Source organism: Pinus tabuliformis, chromosome J (genome assembly GCF_031772625.1).
Source record: "Pinus tabuliformis cultivar Carrire ecotype Pingquan chromosome J, CPIR1, whole genome shotgun sequence".
NCBI classification, from domain to species: Eukaryota; Viridiplantae; Streptophyta; class Pinopsida; order Pinales; family Pinaceae; genus Pinus; species Pinus tabuliformis.
The window spans coordinates 79,760,646-79,782,198 of NC_142295.1; the positions used below are offsets into that span (position 1 = coordinate 79,760,646).

General features: G+C 38.5%; 1 protein-coding gene across 1 annotated transcript in view; it reads right to left on the reverse strand.

Annotated features, from left to right (window-relative positions):
* LOC149225603 (uncharacterized) overlaps positions 1 to 21,553 on the reverse strand; it is a 150,356-nt gene that overhangs the window by 93,905 nt on the left and 34,898 nt on the right. Inside the window, exon 2 of the mRNA XM_089377191.1 lies at positions 8,945 to 8,991. Within this exon, the coding sequence (XP_089233317.1) occupies positions 8,945 to 8,991 (47 nt within the window). The remainder of the gene's footprint in view (positions 1 to 8,944; positions 8,992 to 21,553) is intronic.

The window sequence follows — 21,553 nt, forward strand, 5'->3', positions numbered from 1 at the left end:
AGCAGCAACCCTGACATACACTGCAATCTTAATGTGTTTTTCTGACAAAATAGAGGAAAATTCGACATGGTATGCCTTGATGGACAGCAAGAAGATGACAACGAACTCAATTATGACAAAGGTGGAGACAAATCGCATGATTCAGACATTGCTGATGAAACCACCAATAAAGAACAAATTGTGGTTTCAATCGATGGAAATTGGAATGAGGAATTTATCCTTGACGATCCAATTCTGGAAGTTCCAGTAAAACAGACATTAAACAGTGAAATTCAAGTTGATAAAGAACGCAGTAAAAAGTATAAATTGGTTTCACACATAGTTCAGAAAGTTCCCAGATTACTTAATGATGAGAGTCCCAAATTGCATGATTTAGAAGCCACTGAAGGGTACCAAGACTCTGTAGTAAAAACGGAAGAACAAAGTAAGCAGTTTGCCAAAAATACAACGCAGGATGCTCAAGCAATTGTGTCCGCTGAGAACTACAATGACCAAACTGAAGAGGCTATCACGGGTGAAGCTCATGAAATCAAGTTAAAATTTTCAGATAATGGCCAAGAGTGGTTTGACCTTAACGAGTCGAATGACCCTCAAACAAAGGGAGATGGCAGCCAACAAAATTATGAGAATGAACATCAGGAAGGTGGAGAATTCAGAGTTTTGGAAAAGAGTTTGAGCTCGCTGGTTATGGACGATAACATTGATATTTATTCCTTGTCCAATGATCAAGACCCTCAATTCTTTTCCTGCTCTCAAGAGTTCAAGAAGTCATCATCATACAACTCAATGTCAGCCCCTGTTCAGAACTCCAGTGAATCAAGTAGGATCCAGCCTATTCATTCTACCCATTCTACTGGTGCATCATCTATCAATTTGACATGTGATGTTCAGTGGCCACCTCCAGCATTTGCATCAGCAGCACGTATGATTTACACAGGTTCCTCATCAGTTTCCATTGAACATGGGAGTTGGTCATCTGGACATCAGGATTTTCAGAATATAGCAATCAACAAATCAGTGACTAAACATCTTGCTAACGTATATGTTGAGCCAACCTCCAACGTTGATGACCACAAATGTCAATTTAAAATACATGATCCAACTGCAGGCCAGTCTAATGACACACAAGGAAAAGAGCGAAGACTCTAGGAGTAATGGAAGTATGACAGAGTTGAAATCAAATAAGCCCAGTTCAAGTGTGCTTGGTAAAACTGAATGCTTTCAAATACAGAAGTCAGGGCCACTTCACCCAAGTACTTCCATCAAAGGGATTAAAGGGTTACACCAAGAGGTAGCATCGACTTGAGGGGAGAAAGGTCTCCATTGGAACATATGGAAGTTACAGTGCCAGCTACAGGAAGTTCAGTCCATCAACCAACAAAAAGCGGAACTGCAAAATTGAAGTATACAGTTCCACAACCATTTGCTCTTGCCATTGACAAAACGGCTTCTACAATGGTGTGGCCTGTCAAGGTAGTAGCCAGTGATATGAACCAGTGTATTGGTGCAAGAGGTACCCCACCCCCTTCAGTTCCTAAAGGGGACAAGACGTCAGTGAAAATGAATACACAAACAACATGCAATCTTTTGCTCTCTGAAAATCTACATCTAGGTGACCAGAAATTGGATACACCCAAGCATACAAAACTAGAGGAAGATGCCCATTCCACCTTTTCCTCAGCTGCAAGCGCAAAATCAATCAGAGGTTCTAAGGGTAAGTCTGGCAGTGCTCCTTTTGAGGTTGTTTTCAGCTTTAGATGCAATGAGAGAGCTGAGAAGCGTAAGGAGTTTTTTTCAAAATTAAACGCAAATTTGAATGCAAAGGAAGCAGAGAAAAACCAGTTGTAAGTCCAAACAAGGGAGCTGCAAAAAGTTGAGATAAAAATGCGTAGTAAAAGTTTGGCATTCAAAGCATCTCCCATGACCTCAGTCCATCATGAAGCAGCTCCACCAAAGACTGAGCTAAATAAGATACCTCTTACCAGCCCAAAATCCCCCAAGTTAGAGTGGAGGAGCTATGCTAGTGAAGAAATTGAAAATGACCAAAAAGAAGGATGCAAGGCAAGTAAGCCATTGCCTGGGTTCAAGCAATGTCGGGAAGGGGGGGACTCTAATGTTCCCAAGGGATGAAGTAGCCTATCGACCCCTATAGGCTATAGTCTTGGATAAAGGGGAAAACCCAAAAATTCCCAATGTTTGGGCAACGGGGCAAGTTTTGGGGCAGCTGGGGCAAAAAAACCCAGAGTTGGGGTTTGTTGTGAACCCCGCTCAATTAATTAAGGAGAAAAATGCCCTCAAGGAAATCTATAAATACAAGAAGGTTAGATTCATTTGAGGCAGGATTGGATTGGATTATTTGTCCCTGTTTTTCTTTGAGCCTAAGGCTTTGAGGATTTTAAAACCCCATTTCTCCTTGGACTAGTTTCAGTGCAGGTGATCCCACCCTACCTAGTCACTTTTCTTTGTTATGAAAACAGGAAGCAATATATGATAGTGAAGTCTTTCTGGGAAAGTCTGAGGCATATCAACCTATTTTATCTTTTATTTTCTGTTCTGGCACACAGGAAGGCATACATCTGAAGAATAGTGAAGGTCTTTGGGTAAGAGATCTAAGACAAGTCATCTGAAATTATCATAGAAGTTGTCCTGAGGCATAGTAACGAGTTTCCTGAGGGTAGACGGAACCCTGAGGCAGAATTTGCCCTGAAAAAGATATTCACATTCCTCCTGAAGCTAAGAGTTGATTCTGAGGCAAGCAAAAACTAATTCGTGGAGCAGATCGAAGAGTCCTGACGTCAAACCCCATGCGAGTTTATCGGATATCCTGAAGCAATAACAAATGATTTGTAGAACGCTGAGGCAATTCCTGAGGTTGGACGTCACCTAATCAATCCTTGAAGTTATACGGACAGGTAGTTATAGCTTGCATCGGAGACGAAGTAACCAGAGATCCCTTTTTTATACCGATTGTGCTAAATATGAAGGGTTTTTCTGAGGTATCTCTCGCTGGCAAACCTGACCTTAGTGCCCTTGAACAGAGATCGACGTGATCAACTGAGGCAGTACGAAGGTCTGCGCTAGAACCTGTAGCAGAACCGAAAATCTATGTGCAAACCCAGGGATGCAAATTAGGATTCAAGAGTGCTCCTGAAGGAAGCTGAAGATAGAAAGACTTCGTTTTAGGAAGTCTGGACTCTGAAGTCGTTCTGGACAGATTTGAACAGGGGTTTTCTCCTGTCTGCAGATTAACCGAGGGTAGCTCGCACTTGATTATACAGTTGTATAAGATCTGTGGCTAGTTTGAATTCATTTGCACTCTATTGGAATTGTTAAATCTGGATGTTAACCGTACTGTTGGATTGTATTGAACATTTATTGGTTGTTGAAGCAAGCATCATTGTTTAATTCCATTAATTGAGCTGCTATTTCATTTTATGAATAAGAAATTCTGTTGAAATCCTAAATGTAATAAGAAACCCTAGGATACAAAATTGCCCTAGGTCATTACAATTGGAACGTAGGTCTCTAATTTAATACAAGCTCAATCACCTTGTTGCTTGTCACTAGACTACACTCTCATGGATAGATCATATATATTTTAATCAACTGTAATATATCTTTTACTCATTTCTTGAATTCTGCAATTGGAGTTCCCTATATAATTTCTAAGATCTATGTATATTGATGCCAAGGTTGACCTCTTTCTCCGAGTTTCACTAGACTACACTCTCATGGTTGGAGTTCCCTATATAATTTCTAAGATCTATGTATTTTGATGCCAAGGTTGACCTCTTTCTCCGAGTTTCACTAGACTACACTCTCATGGTTGGAGTTCCCTATATAATTTCTAAGATCTATGTATTTTGATGCCAAGGTTGACCTCTTTCTCCGAGTTTCACTAGACTACACTCTCATGGATAGACCACATATAGTTTTAAAAACCGGAACCGGTGACTGGACCGGTCCACCTAATAAACCAGGTTTCAAACCGGGACTGATCAGGTCTAAATGAACCAGTCTTTAAAAAAATACATGAAATAATTAGTTTTTAATAATAATAAAAACTATTTTTAAAATTTAAAAACATGATTCCAGACCAATAGAGACAAAATATGCAAGGTTTGCTCATCTATATACCATGTAAAGGTGAATATATCAAAATGGCATCGAGTGCAATACATATCAGCAACAAAATACATAATCAATGAGGCAGTACGAAGGTCTGCACCAGAACCTGCAGCAGAACCGAAAATCTCTGTGCAAACCCAGGGATGCAAATTAGGATTCGAGAGTGCTCTTGAAGGAAGCTGAAGATAGAAAGACTTTGTTTTAGGAAGTCTGGACTCTGAAGTTGCTCTGGACAGATTTGAAAAGGGGTTTTCTCCTGTCTGCAGATTAACCGAGGGTAGCTCGGACTTGATTAGATACAGTTGTATAAGATCTGTGGCTAGTTTGAATTCATTTGCACTCTATTGGAATTGTTAAATCTGGATGTTAACGGTACTGTTGGATTGTATTGAATGTTTATTGGTTGTTGAAGCAAGCATCATTGTTTAATTCCATTAATTGAGCTGCTATTTCATTTTACGAATAAGAAATTCTGTTGAAATCGTAGATGTAATAAGAAACCATAGGATACAAAATTGCCCTAGGTCATTACAATTTTGAACGTAGGTCTCTAAGTTAATACAAGCTCAATCACCTTGTTTCTTGTCACTAGACTACACTCTCATGGATAGATCATATATATTTTAATCAATTGTGATATATCTTTTACTCATTTCTTGAATTCTGTAATTGGAGTTCCCTATATAATTTCTAAGATCTATGTATTTTGATGCCAAGGTTGACCTCTTTCTCCTTCGAGTTTCACTAGACTACACTCTCATGGATAGATCATATATAGTTTTAAAAACCGGAACCGGTGACTGGACTGGTCCACCTAATAAACCAGGTTTCAAACCGGGACTGGTCAGGTCTAAATGAACCGGTCTTTAAAAAAATACATGAAATAATTAGTTTTTAATAATAATAAAAACTATTTTTAAGATTTAAAACCATGATTCCAAACCAATAGAGACAAAATATGCAAGGTTTGCTCATCTATATACCATGTAAAGGTGAATATATCAAAATGGCATCGAGTGCAATACATATCAGCAACAAAATACATAATCAATGAGGCTCTAAATGGCCTCTAGAGTCCGAAAACAATGCTCTAAGCTATGGGGTCACTGACCTACTACAAGTCTACATATTAGTGATCAACAACATGATCACTCCTCATCATGATCAAACTCATCACCACTACTAGACAAGAGATCATCAACATGAGCTACATAAATAATATGGCTCCGAGTTTGAGGACTCCTAAAACTCCTCTACAACTTTAGTAGTAGTAGCAAAAATAGACATCAAAACTACAAATCATTGATCAACATGGTCACTCATGAAACTCATCATTGATTCAACACTACTAGAAATGGGATCATCAACAAGAGATACATAAACATCATCTAGCTCAAAGTCTTCAGACTTGGATTGCTCAACCTTATAACATGATAGAAATTGAAAAGGTTTAACATGCCTAACCAATGATTTTGGTTTGAGTGAAGGGTTCATCTCCTCAACCTTATAATGTGGTAGAAAAAGATTAGCATGCCTAACCAGTGGTTTTCCTTTGAGTGAAGGGTGCATTCTTGTTAAGGCCATGGTAGAGGAGTTCAACAATCAATACCACCAACATCAACAAAGTTCAACAATCAATGCCACCAACATCAAGGTTCTTAAAGGGCTTCATGCTCTTGATCAAATGCCAATCTCATACCCTCACGCATGATAGAATCAAATGGAAACATTGCAAACCCCCAAACCATGAAATCCTGAAAACCATTAAGTCTGCTAAATTTTGAGTGAAATCTAAAATTCTAGTTTCTCCATATGAAATCCAATGAGGTCAAAACCACTCTCAAACATCTTGAGTCATTTCATGGTAATGTTAAAAATTTAAGTAAAAGTGACATTTCCTTTAATTTTAATTTTCACATTACCATTAATTGCCAACATTGCTAGGGTTGAGATGTGTTAGGACAATGAGAGGGTAGGCATGTTTTTCTTGGAGGGACTATTTTTGGAGGAAAACATCCCCAAATTTCCATCAAAACAGCTTCAAAACACACAAAAATGCATTTTGTGGGATTTATAGCTGCCCTAGCAATAAACCGGTTGGTTTATGATAAAATCGGTCGGTTTGATCATAAACCGGTTGGTTTGACCATAAATCGGTTAGAAAGACTTTGTTTTAGGAAGTCTGGACTCTGAAGTTGCTCTGGACAGATTTGAAAAGGGGTTTTCTCCTGTCTGCAGATTAACCGAGGGTAGCTCGGACTTGATTAGATACAGTTGTATAAGATCTGTGGCTAGTTTGAATTCATTTGCACTCTATTGGAATTGTTAAATCTGGATGTTAACGGTACTGTTGGATTGTATTGAATGTTTATTGGTTGTTGAAGCAAGCATCATTGTTTAATTCCATTAATTGAGCTGCTATTTCATTTTACGAATAAGAAATTCTGTTGAAATCGTAGATGTAATAAGAAACCATAGGATACAAAATTGCCCTAGGTCATTACAATTTTGAACGTAGGTCTCTAAGTTAATACAAGCTCAATCACCTTGTTTCTTGTCACTAGACTACACTCTCATGGATAGATCATATATATTTTAATCAATTGTGATATATCTTTTACTCATTTCTTGAATTCTGTAATTGGAGTTCCCTATATAATTTCTAAGATCTATGTATTTTGATGCCAAGGTTGACCTCTTTCTCCTTCGAGTTTCACTAGACTACACTCTCATGGATAGATCATATATAGTTTTAAAAACCGGAACCGGTGACTGGACTGGTCCACCTAATAAACCAGGTTTCAAACCGGGACTGGTCAGGTCTAAATGAACCGGTCTTTAAAAAAATACATGAAATAATTAGTTTTTAATAATAATAAAAACTATTTTTAAGATTTAAAACCATGATTCCAAACCAATAGAGACAAAATATGCAAGGTTTGCTCATCTATATACCATGTAAAGGTGAATATATCAAAATGGCATCGAGTGCAATACATATCAGCAACAAAATACATAATCAATGAGGCTCTAAATGGCCTCTAGAGTCCGAAAACAATGCTCTAAGCTATGGGGTCACTGACCTACTACAAGTCTACATATTAGTGATCAACAACATGATCACTCCTCATCATGATCAAACTCATCACCACTACTAGACAAGAGATCATCAACATGACCTACATAAATAATATGGCTCCGAGTTTGTGGACTCCTAAAACTCCTCTACAACTTTAGTAGTAGTAGCAAAAATAGACATCAAAACTACAAATCATTGATCAACATGGTCACTCATGAAACTCATCATTGATTCAACACTACTAGAAATGGGATCATCAACAAGAGATACATAAACATCATCTAGCTCAAAGTCTTCAGACTTGGATTGCTCAACCTTATAACATGATAGAAATTGAAAAGGTTTAACATGTCTAACCAATGATTTTGGTTTGAGTGAAGGGTTCATCTCCTCAACCTTATAATGTGGTAGAAAAAGATTAGCATGCCTAACCAGTGGTTTTCCTTTGAGTGAAGGGTGCATTCTTGTTAAGGCCATGGTAGAGGAGTTCAACAATCAATACCACCAACATCAACAAAGTTCAACAATCAATGCCACCAACATCAAGGTTCTTAAAGGGCTTCATGCTCTTGATCAAATGCCAATCTCATACCCTTACGCATGATAGAATCAAATGGAAACATTGCAAACCCCCAAACCATGAAATCCTGAAAACCATTAAGTCTGCTAAATTTTGAGTGAAATCTAAAATTCAAGTTTCTCCGTGTGAAATCCAATGAGGTCAAAACCACTCTCAAAAATCTTGAGTCATTTCATGGTAATGTTAAAAATTTAAGTAAAAGTGACATTTCCTTTAATTTTAATTTTCACATTACCATTAATTGCCAACATTGCTAGGGTTGAGATGTGTTAGGACAATGAGAGGGTAGGCATGTTTTTCTTGGAGGGACTATTTTTGGAGGAAAACATCCCCAAATTTCCATCAAAACAGCTTCAAAACACACAAAAATGCATTTTGTGGGATTTATAGCTGCCCTAGCAATAAACCGGTTGGTTTATGATAAAATCGGTCGGTTTGATCATAAACCGGTTGGTTTGACCATAAATCGGTCGGTTCCATCATATACTAGCCGGTTTGGTCCGATTTTTGTGAAATTTGGGCGAAATGGACCCTTCAACCGGGTTTTTTGGCCAGTTTGACCGGTTTCCGATTCAAGCCGACCGGTTTTTAAAACTATGATTGTAATATATCTTGTACTCATTTCTTGAATTCTGTAATTGCAGTTCCCTATATAATTTTTATCTATTTTGATGCCAAGGTTGACCTCTTTCTCATTTGAGTTTCACTGACTGGATTGTGATGCCTCTTGTAGTACAACCGAAAGTGTCACACTATCAAAGGAATTGGCTACCGCTATATGGTCAAATAGATTTTACCTATTTACAATAGTTAGCTAAAGACATATGAATTTATACAGTTGACAATAGAAACTGGTTATATGGTCCACTTCCTCCATGTGGAACTTACTTTTTGACAAAACTTATGAAATATAGAATGTCACACTTTTTAAAAAATAAAAAGCTGAATTTTAGTAAAACTAAAGAAAGATTTATATGAATTCTCTAATTCTTGAAAATGGATAAGAAAGAACTCCTAAGCAAATGTTAAAAATTTTCAATCTCTTAACATACTAATTGAAATGCACACAAACAATTCAACTAATTTGGAAGATCAAAACTTAAAAAGATAGCATGATTAAGAGATACGTGGTAGTTTTCAATAAAATGATAACATACCTTCTGAAGTATGTTGATTGCTTCTTTGGTGGCACTTTTCTCCCGCTCTAGACATACAACACATTATCCCAATGCCACATTTTACATAAGTAAAAATAAGTTACATTCCCAAATACCATTAATAGACACCCAACCCTGCATACAAATAGAGAGAGTGTGTGTCTATTTGTATGTGGGTGTGTGGGTGTGTGTGGGTGTGTGTGTGTGTGTGTGAGAGAGAGAGAGAGAGAGAGTCTGTGTGTGTGTGTGAGAGAGAGAGTCTGTGTGTGTGTAAGAGAGAGAGAGAGAGATTAAATTTCACATTGAGCTTCAAGAAAGAGTCTGTGTGTGTGAGAGAGAGAGAGTCTGTGTGTGTGAGAGAGAGAGAGAGAGAGAGATTAAATTTCACATTGAGCTTCAAGAAATTACATCTCAATTAAAAAACCATGCAATCAATAATCACATTTCCAAGCAAATCTCTTCAAAGTTGTTATTATCGTACAACAAAACTTTATATCCAGATAATGGAATCAACTCATTTTATATCTAAGTCAATGCAATGATAAAGATTCATGTATTTTAATCCCATCCGTAACTGTCTTACAATGTTTCAGTAGAAATAGAAATGGTGTGCTTCAAAGCCGTATTGATGATTATGCTATAGAGTGTCCCTCTATCAATTTGAAAGAGCAATTCGTCTTACAGGTTATAATGGAATACAAATGTTATTCTTCAAGTTTTGATGGTGATTATGCTATGTAGTGTCCCTCCATGAAATTGATAGAGCAATTTAGACTACATTATTTGACATGTTTCAATAGAAATGTGTACGAAATTAAATAGTTTACAACAATTTTCTTCTTATATCAAGATTGTATGTACAAGTTAAGCTAATCTGTCCTTTAGACAAACACATTTCCCCAACTCTATTACCGCATCTCTCTATCGATGTGAGCCACACCAAAAAATGACAATCAACCCTTACCTCCAAATTCATCTAATTAGTAATTAATGCTTTCCATTTGAGATGTCCAATAATATATGTACTTAATTGTTGCACTCTTCATGCATTAAAACAATGCAATCTAATTAGCATGGTTTATGCTTTTGAGCTCAATGGTGTAATTTATACTTTGCAGGTTATTCCCACAATCCATGCTCTGTGTAAGTTGTACCCTTTAAATATCAGTAATATTTGCTCATTATTTTCCCATTTGAAGTTAGTTGTTGTTTTGATATTTGCATGTTTTGGTTACTAGCATTGAATATGCAGAAAATGTGAGTCGTGGACCTAACAAATACAAAGCTGCTGTTTGTGAACAATTTCTACTCTAGTTGGGTGTTGGTGGCACTACAACATGTCATTAAAAATGCTCGTGGTGATTAGATTATCCCACCTAGGCAAAGGAAACCAGTTGCATTGTAATTTCTGTGATAAGTAACATCTTCTAATGATGGTGTAATGTCCCAAAGGTAAAATTTGCAGGAAATTGCTTATAAAAATAAAATTCACAATTTGAGCCATAAAAATCAACTGGCAACAAGAAAATTCGATAAAATGCACATGAAGCGAGAACTCAACCTTATTTCATTAATATAAGAGTACAAATAAAGTTGGTAATCGCTGAGAGAATGGCCACCCAAAGAAATTTGCTCCAATACCACACTGGGCCTCCAAAACTGAACCAACCAATCAATATGCTGCAACCTGTATTCACCAAGGGATAAAGCTAGGTTCTTGCCTACTCTCACTGAATCACTCGAGGGTTTCTATCCTGGGGCTACCTAGGTAGAGAATTGGATTCTCCACTCCACACCAAAGACAAATGCTCAAACCAAGATATCTTTCGAATGGTCTCCTCTTTTTTTATAGAGCTCATGGACCCCTCTAGAAGCCTTATTTAATTATTATTTTAATCACTTGGTACATTTTCCCTCTTCTAATTTTAATTAAAATACATTTTTAATTCAGGAAAATGGTAAATTGGCCACCATCCCTCCTTCGGCCACTGAAAGTTACTTCCCACCATCTCATCCTGTAGATATACTCGTTTTGGTTCCAACAAGCTATTACACTAAGGTGTTCCATCAAGTATTCCTCCTGGAATGCCACCTTAGGCATAATTAATTGAGTTAGGCCAAATAATAACCCTGTTTTTTTAAAGTTGTTGGAATGAAACGGAACGAAAGGCAAGTTGTGCAGATGATAGAATATGTCAAGCAAATGGCATCCCATCCCATAGAAACTCCTCAAAACCCCTTGAAATCCCTCCACAAGCCACTAGACCCACTAATGGAGAAAACCTGCTCCTATGACCTAGTTGCCTCTGACCCTAGAAATCCATCCTGACCACGCCATAAGGGAAACCAGAAAAAGGAACATTACAAATCCTCCCACCCCAAGAATGCTTGCCCTCAAGCAATCCATATCTGTTGACCACTTTGGCAATCCAGAGCGACTGAGAACCAATATCTGGATCCCATACAAACCACTAGGTTATACCATGCCTCTGTGCCACCCAACCATGAACAAATCCCTTAATGCCTAAATCCCAAATTAAACTTTGACTCATGTTGTCATCAACAGATCCTCTTGGATCCCAATGCCACAATGGCCAATCATCAACTCTCCTATCCCATGACTCCAACTGTGCTCTATCTTCGGTCGTAGATGTTGCTCCATCAATTGAATACCAAGTCATCACTTCTCTCCAATCCAACCCCTGACACAAACCAATGCCAATCCTACTCAGCAGATGTTGGGTTGAATGGCTGAAGAGTTGCCATCCTGCATCCCACTGCCAACTAAAACATGTAGTATCCCTAACATCTAAGGGCTCTTGTCGCACTATGTCCATGACTAAAAATATCTCTCCATTAATAAAATACCACTCATGATCTCTTGCCAATACATCTTGTGGGAAGGATGGGATGCATGGGAACCTGTATATGGAACAAGTTCACTCTGATACACTATGCTCAACTCATATAGCACCACCTAATTAATCAATAAGATCCATCTAGAAAGCTCTACCTCTCTCCCTATAATGGGCACAAGTGGCCAAACTGTGTTGCACGCCCTGTCTACGTACTCCTGGAGAGAGTTGTTGCCTGGGAGAAATATTGCAGTGTTCCACGAAGACTCCCCCCCCCAAGGGTCTAGTTTCCTAGCTCCCCCGCGCTCCGGGCACTTGGGGACGAGAAGGGGTCGTTTCCCCATGCTCCCAAAAAACAGGGTACGCAGGGGGACGTGCCAGGGGGTCGTTTCCTTGTGCTGAGGGGTCGTTTCTGAAAAGGGGGTCGTGGGGGGTCGTGAGGGGTCGTGGGGGGTTGTGGGGGGGTCGAGGGGGGACGTGGGGGGTCGAGGGGCCCGATTTTTTTAAATAAACTTTTGTTTATAATTAAAATTTAACATTAGTTTTAATACTTTAGGGTTTCAATTCGTTTTTTTATAAATTTAATTCATTATTCGCCCTGGCCCCTCACTCCATTCGCAAGACGTTCCTAGTTCCTCTGCAACAGAGAGGAATTGGTCCACATATAGCTTCATCCACTCTATCAAGAGGAACAAGCTTACCTCTAAAAGAGCGGAGAAGTTAGTTGCTGTGCACAGTGCCCTACGTCTTGAGCATAGGAAGACACCTGAGTATTTGAAGGGACCAGCAACACGATGGGATGTTGATCCAGAGGATGATGCACAGGTAGATATGGAGGAGAGACTTGATGAGAAACAGATGGGGTTGGTTAGTTTGCCACTTAGCATGTTTGAGAATGCTAGTGATTCAGATTCAGATGGTGATATGGTTGATCCTGATTTATTCATGCAGCAGCTAGATGCAGAGACTAGCGGGGCATTACCTTGAGGCTTGAGCAAAATTATGCTCGTTTATCTTTTGATATGTTGATGTTCTTATGTTATTCTGACTATAAAATTTTGACTCTTGATGTATCAGACTTAACTTTAGTCTTTTATAATTCTATGAAATTTTGACTCTTGATGTATGATGTATCAGACTTGACTTTTATAATTTTATGTCAATATTCACTGTTCAATATTCAATGTTCATAGTAGGAAGTGGAACATCAATATGGTTTAAACTTTAATCGTAATGTATGATGTATGATTATAAATTAGAATTTTAAATGTATATGATATTAGATAATGATATTCATATCACTGATCATGCTTTGCAACTTTTCAATTCAAACCCAATTGTCATAGTGGACTCACTTTATAAATTATATTTTATATTTATAAGTTTTTAAGACCCTGACGTCCCCCCCACGTTTCCTAAAAATTGGTGGGAGCTTTTGCATAGGCCGCTCCCGCGTATCCTCGCTCCCTCACCCCCTCGTCTCGGAACCTCGGTGGAACATTGGAATACTACAGCTCTGTTGGCTGCCATTGCACTTATCTGCACCTCATCAATGGGTAGGCCCAATGATGGATGCACTGCCATTTCCAAAAGATGCTCCCTCATTTGACCAGAAACTGCACGCTCCTCCAGTTTACCAACCTCCTGCAAAACTATTCTATCAGGCTTTAGCACCTCCTCACGACAAGTGTCTGCAAATACTACCACCTTGTTGGTTGTCTATATATCTGTCTACTCCTCATCAATGATTGGTCCAAAAGATGACTGCTCATCCTCCTCTATCATGGACTCAACATGAGCCTCCAACTAACTCTCCACACTGTGCATATCGTCCCCCTCAACTAGCTCATGCTCCTCTATGTGCTCTCCATGTTGAATCATTAGTCACACATCTAGCAAGTCTACTCCCTGGACAATTTGTTGCTCATCCTACACACCAGAACATAAATCTAGCCTGTTTTCCACAACTCCACATCATTGTTCATGCTCTCCAGAGGCATCCTCGAATGACCCCATCGACTCATCCAAAGAAGAATCCTCACCCTAAAAGTCAAAAAGAATCTCCTCGTGTTCTACCCCTAACATCTCCTCAATGTCACTCAAGCATGAGTGGTCAAGTGGCAAATGAAGCAAAGACCCTTCCTCCTCAGCTCATTCTTGTTGCATGATCCACTAAACTTGAGCAGCTCCTCCTGGGTCAATTGTCTCATGAACAGACAAATGTTCTACTTAACCAACCTTTCGGCTAGTTCATAAGCAGCAGGTGAGACCAATTGTTCTCTCCTCCAAATGGCCAACAATCTAGATTGCAACCTCCTGCAAATGGCATTGTAGCGTCCCATACATGCAAACAAAATGGACTACATGTGTGTTATGACTGTGTCAGAATGATGTTCCCTAATGCTAAAAAAGCATTGGAACATTTGCGGGATCAAATTGTCACACTCCAACTCAAACGTGAGGTCATAAGATCTAACCAAGGCCATGACTTCTAGAATCTCTAGCCTCTTCCCAATGGTTCCCAATGGTAGGGCCACTATTATCCAAATCCTGAAAGGTGTCCACTATCAGTATGAAGACTCTCCTTATAATGTCATCATTGTAAGGGAGTATAGATGTGGTCAACATCGTGATACTACTAAGACAAGAGGCAACTATAAGTTTGACCCCTACACAAGGGTGCTCCAAATATTTTTGTCATACTAAAGCAAGCATGGCAGGTTTTAGAGCCCAAATCAAGCTCTTTCCATCTGACTGATGCACCTTGGAGAGGAGTGAAGCAAGTTCCTCCAACTTGAGAAGAGCTTTTACTGAAACCCCATGAATCTCAAATCTGTCCGGAGTGCATAGATTTTGTATCCCAACTAATGGTCTTTTTGTGGCTGCTCTTGCTGTAGCAAAGTAACTATCCCCTTGGAAAGGGATCTGTTGATTGTTGCTGCTAGTTTATGTAGGGAGTTTATGAAGGTTTGATCCATATTTCAGTCCAATAGTGACAAGTACATGCGCTTAAACACCCACATAAAAACCACTGACCCAAACCTCTACTTAACTTGACATGGCATCAATAATCAATATAACAATCTGACATAGACCCAGACTAAGATAATACACTGTCAATACTATGACTACACCATGCACCAATCAATGTAGGGCTTCTATAGCATACCCATAAAATCATTCACCCATATAATATAAGACTACTACACCGACATGCAGACCCAATACCCCAACAACTTACTCAAAAGTTTACTGCAGCAATAATACATGAGATATTTGACAAATACAAGTATTCAACTCACAAATATTTTGTCACTGCTACAGGTATAATTTGAGCATCAAATTACACTGTCCCCTCTCTGTCATTTGCATTGGCATTGTAGACATACACTGGTTCTACACTTGGCTCTGTCTAATGCACAGCACCACTACTAGCCCATAATTCATACTTGGAGATAAACCAGAAAACACCACTATTCTATCTGAGTTTATAAAATTTCTTCACCAGTAGATATGCCAATCAGTTTTTTTTGGCACATTGCTGTAAGTGAGTTTTCACAGTGAATATTTTTTTCTTTTGGCTGTAATAATCTACCAGAATGTAATAAAATGCCTTATAACATACCCAGAAATGTAAATAGTACTGCCGTAAAGTTAAAGGCAGAGACCCCATATCATCTTGCTTTCATTCCAAATGAAATAACAGCAACACAATAAAAGGGCAGAACGTGGTATAGATATCAGCAAGGCTTACTTCAGTTTGTAGGACAGATTTCAATGTGTCTTCAACAGCACCAGGACTAGATAGTTGTTTCCCAACACTACTGTGCAAATTTGAAATTTGTCAACTATGACAGCCACCACGGAAGCACTGGTAACACGCACAGCTAGCAGAAAGGGACCTTTGGGCTCAAGACTGATAAGCACGGCCTGTTCACCTCTGTTTCTTGTATTAGCTCGTTCCACAGGAAGTTAAATGCTCAGCCAGCCACAAAAATGAGTGCATACTCCTCCAATTAACGACTCGACCTTTATTCTGCCTGTAAAATTCGATCGACCCACAACTGAATGTAAAGTTTGGTCGACTGGTAATGAAACTCGTCCCATTTTTTGGGAGGGATTTCGACCCTCTAACTTCACTGGATATATGGCCTTCTTGACAAAGAGAACTCGACTTCAATAAAGAGACTGCTCACAGCCTGAAGATGAATATCTCGATCCCTGTCCAAAAAAGAAAAGGTCTGATCCCTTATTTAATGATGCTCTTGGTCATTAGGAAGAGAACGGTCACCACAATGCTTTTAGCTTGCAACAATTCATGATTTCACCAAGCATTTCGGTCATGGCGGCTCTGCAAGTTAGTTAACTCGATCTCTGCAAACAATGTGGCATTGGGAACTGGTAAACAATCTCCCTCAGAACTCAGTCTTCAGCTGCTAAGAATGACTAGATCAGTCCTGTGCACTCGGCCTTAGCAAACGGTCCTCCAAATCATGCAAATCAACCCCCGCTGCTGAAGAATTTCACAGAGAACAGGCAATTAAAATCGGCCTTGTAAATTTAATTTACAGCCCTAATGTAATTTGGCTTGAAAATAAACTTTGGACTTGACCCCCTTTAAATAATATATTACGCCTTCAGAAACAAAGAGTCGGCCCTTTTAACAATAAATTTGGCTACCTTTTCAATAAATCTCAACTTGGATGAAATTCACAGCCCCTCTTAAATAATTGGCCTTTCTTTCTAATCGATTTGGCTTTAGCCAAAACAATACATTCGCCCCTTTTAAAGAATATTCAGCTATTGCCTCTTTCAAAAAATACTAATTGGGCCCAAAAAGAAAATGTTGATCATTTTGTCAAATAACTAATATTCATCAGACAATTTGTGAAGCATTCTGTCGAACACTTGACATGCAACCTTTCCAAATCCAATAATGCCTCCAAAAATAATGAAACCTCGATCTTCCTCTAAAGTTGATCTGCAGTAAAACCCTCAAGCTGGCCAAAAGACCAACTCTGGTACCACTATAATGTCCCAAATGTAAAATTTGCAGGTGATCTCTTATAAAAATTGTGTCATTTAACTCACTAAACAAAAATTCACAATTTGAACTATAAAAATTAACTGGCAGCAAGAAAATTCGATAAAATGCACATGCACTGAGAACTCAGCCTTATTTTATTAATATAAGAGGAATACAAATAAAGTTGGTAATGGCTGAGAGAATGGCCACCCAAAGAAATGTGCTCCAATATGTTAGTTTTTGTAGCATCAGAGATGTTCTAGTCTTGACACTTTGTGGAGAGGCTAAAACACAGGAGTTCTCCATAACCTAGAAATTGTTTCTAGAAATTTCACCTAAAAGTGTCTCAATTAAATTATTAACCTATTTTTTAATATTTCTTAAGTCTACACTTAGAAATTTTGGTTATTTAATCAATATTAATTGATTAATGTGAGAATTCTCTCAAAACTCGCACGGATCGACAAGGAAATAATCTCAACCCTTGATTAAGATTTAATCTTGGTTGTTGGAGTCCCAACTGGAGATTAAAAGTCGTTGGGTAGATGGTGAAACACACTTGTGAGACGAGAGATTGATTTCCTTGGGCAGTTCGATCCTCCAGAGAGCAATAGTAGTTGCCGGAAGAGTTTGAGCCAGAGAAAGGAAGTGAAGAGGGGCAGAGACAATGAGTCCAGAGGAATTTTTTCCAGTTCCGAAGAGTCAAAAAGAAGAGGCCAAGATTTTCTCCAGGGGGCTACGCAGAAGCAGCACAAAGCCTCAAGAGGGCAATTCTATCCAGCTAAAGAGGAGCTCGTTTTCAATTCCAGAGGCCGGAAAAGTTTTCCAAAGGGCAGGAAAGACAATTTCCCTATAAGCAGCAGGTAGGATGGCTAGATTCACAGCTAATTCAGGCAAAGCGTTTGAGGGACTGCATTAGGGTGACACAGGGCTTGCATAGAGTTGGTTATACAACTAGCTTTTTAGAGGCAATCAAGTGTCGGGATTGCTCAAGAGGGTAATTTCCCTCAGAGAATTTTTGTCAATATTTCTCTTGGATAGATTCGCCAGTTTGGTGATATTTATTGTACTCATAATTTCTCAATGCTGCTTAATAATAAAAACCCTCAATTGTTGCATAGCTTTCCCAAGTTGGGTTTTTCCAGGGACTTTTGTCCAAAAATAACTGTCATAATTTTGTGTGTGTGTGTGCCAACATTTTCTCAGTTTCTAGTCTATCTTCCGCAGTATTTTTTTTTGTGAAGATTGTAGTGTGATTTATTTGTTGTTGTCGTAGCAATAAACTGCAAAATTAATTTACAGCTAGAAGAATTAATTTCAGTTGTTGCAATAGAATTTCAGTAATGAAATTTTTACACAATATTGCACTAGGTCTCCAAAACTGAACTAACCAATCAATAAGCTGCAACCTGTGACTCCTGAGTGGATTCACCAAGGGAGAAAGCTAGGTTCTCGCCTACTCTCACCAAATCACTTGAGCGTTTCCATCCTGGGGATACCAAGGTAGAGAACTGGATTCTCCACTAAAGACAAATGCTCAAACCAAGATATCCTCAAATGGTTTCCTCCTCCTCTTTTATAGATCTCATGGACCCATCTATAAGCCTTATTTTATTATTATTTTAATCACTTGGTACTTTTTCCCTCTTTTAATTTTAATTAAAATACCTTTTTTTAATTCGGCAAAATGGTAAATCGGTCACCATCCCTCCTCTGGGCAGTGAAAGTCACTTCCCACCATCTCATCTTGTAGATCTTCTCGTTCAGGTTCCAACAAGCTATTATATTAAGGTGTTTCATCAAGTATTCCTCCCGGAATGCCACCTTCAGCGTAATTAATTGAGTTAGGCCCAAAATAACCCTGTTTTTCAAAAGTTGTTGGAATGTAATGGAACAAAAGGCAAATTGTGTGGATGATAGAATATTCCAAGTGAATGCCATCGGATCCCATAGAAACTCCTCAAAACCCCATGAAATCCCTCCAGAAGCCCGAGGCACACTGATGGAGTAAACCTGCTCCCGTGACCTAGCTGCCTCTAACCCTAGAAGTCCATCCTGAACACACCATAAGGGAAACCAGAAAAAAGAACATTATAAATGGTATATGACCAAAATCAATTTAACATCTCCTAGTCAACCATGACTAGAAACAACATAATACCAACTAATAATGAAGGGCCAGAATGCAGAAATTTTTTGGGAAGGTTTACAAGGTAAACCAAAAGATGTGTAAAATGATGATAAAACCAATAATGTCCTAACATTGAATTGATAACAGAAACTAAGGTAAAAAGTGAAACTTGTATTCTAATCCACTAATTTAGTAACATCTATATGAACAGCAATACTTATAGCAACACTTCTCAATGGCTTTTCTGGGCATGCAATGAACTATTGAAGATGATGTTGCATATTAATTCATAGTCGAAGTTATGAATTGTATATCAATGGTCTTGTATATCCATCATTTATCGAAATCACAAAAATCCAGAGCATTAAATAAAGTGTATGCATGACTTTACAAGCTATTATATGCAAAATAATCAAATCCATGAATTAACACAATTGTGTCATACTTTTAACATGATAGTATGACCTTAAGAAAGTATGAATAACCTAGCACTTGAAAGGGAAGCAGGTCAGGGCCTTGGAGCTCTACCCCTGTCCTCTGAGGCCTTTGTTGCAAATGCCTTTGGAGAATCTTCCTGACAAAGGTTATGTGGCAGAACCTTATGGGAAGTAAATACTTTCACACATAAAGCATGGAAGAATGGATCAATAATCCAAGTAACCAAGTGGGAGGTGCCTCAGTGATATATGGAAAGCATTGGTGGGTGCTTACTTCCTCATAGATAAACACTTGGCTTGACTCATTGGAGACAGGGAAAAAGTTAAAGCGTTGACATAGATTTTTGGATAGGAGGCCTTCATGTCCCAAGTTCCAACGTCCCCAAGACTTTTCCTAGATGCCCTGCACTCAAAAATATTTTCCCTGTGTAATGGTTACATTCACACAACCCACAAATAGTGGAGAAGTCAACTAGGATAGAGCTCAATGATGAAATTGTTGTTGAATGGGAAGATTACATGGGAGCTCTCAAAACAGTGTCTATCACATAGAGAGCAAAATGACTGCTTAGTTTGGGAAGCAAACAAAGAAGGTGGCACATACAGGTCAATTTGGGCAATAAATCTGAATGCCAATCTCAGTATACTTGGAAGTGGAATCTCATCTTGAAGTCCCAGGCAACCATCAAAAAAAAAAATTTCCTTTGGTTGATCCTAAACAATAAAGCTCTCACCTGGGACAACCTCCAAAAGAGTTATTAGGTTGATCCTAAACAATAAAGCTCTCACCTGGGACAACCTCCAAAAGAGTTATTAGGATGCACTGCCCTTGGTCTTTCCTCCCTCAGCTGTCAGGACCACAGACATAAAAAAATGTCTTCCTCTATCACAACCATATCTCACAACAACACATAGCATTGGATGGAAATATCATATAACTACTATCAATGCATACTATGGCAAAAATAATGCACACTAACCACTATTCACACTCAAACTTACAATAATTCGTAGAGTTCATTAATGAGACAGCTAATGAAAAAGAATATATATAACTGAACATCATTAATAACCAGAAAACAATATTAACATAATTATGTTTATGCAATCATACTAATGGATTTTATGAAAATTTCCATTCCCAGGTATAAATGTCAATAACTACTAAATTAATTGAACATAGAAACAAAGCATTCATAGTACATACCATAAGGCATTCCAAAAGTTAACAATAAATATTATAATCTTGCCGAATTACTCACTGCATTACAAAATCCATAACACAGATAAATAATAGAAGTGAATAACAAGCAATTAACAAACATCAACAATAAACACTTATCATTCTGGAATTTCCCACCAACTAACGGCAAGCAAGTGCTTTTCCAACCAATTGTAGGACTCTTGTATTTTATCCCATCAATGTTTTCCATGGCTTAAGGCAACAATTCAAAAACATTTTCCTGCCTATTAAAGATGCTTTTGAAAATCCCAAGTATAGACCAAGATCCTAAGAAAAATTTAAAGTTTTGGTCTTGTTACCCCTCTTTCAGCAGCGTTACATATATGCGCAAATTCATTATTGGGCGTCACCATTGTAAGCTCGAGGAATGCAAGTCTAAAGCCCTGTGGGATGATCTTTATGTGAGAGTGTGTCCTAGATCCCCAATGTGTGGATGGTCATGGCTGGTCATCTTAGCTTCAGTTACATGGTGTTTGGTTTTATGGGGCTACTAAAATACCCCAAGTGGGTGGTAACTCCCTAATTTGATGGACATTCTTATGTCCTACGGTGGTATGCAGGAATCTTGGAGATGGATCTATTAGGACTCATAATTTAAGTCAACACTTAATGTCTATCCTTTAAAGTTGATCACCTATTGTACTCTTCCCTTACATTATCACTTTGATCTTGGTTCACCTACCATTTTCCCCACTTGGTTATCTTATTGACTGTGTATTGCATTCCTTGGGATTGGTGTCGTCAGCTCTTCAAAAAGGCAGTCTCACATTTTCCAACAGTTTGCAATTCCCAAGGGAGTTTGTGGATCCTGAAGCACATGTTTCTAGGGGTCATTGGTCATGACTCATAATTGCTCATGTGAAGCATTGAAGCTTCTACTTCCCACGGCCCTTGGAATTTTTCAGAAATAGTGATCC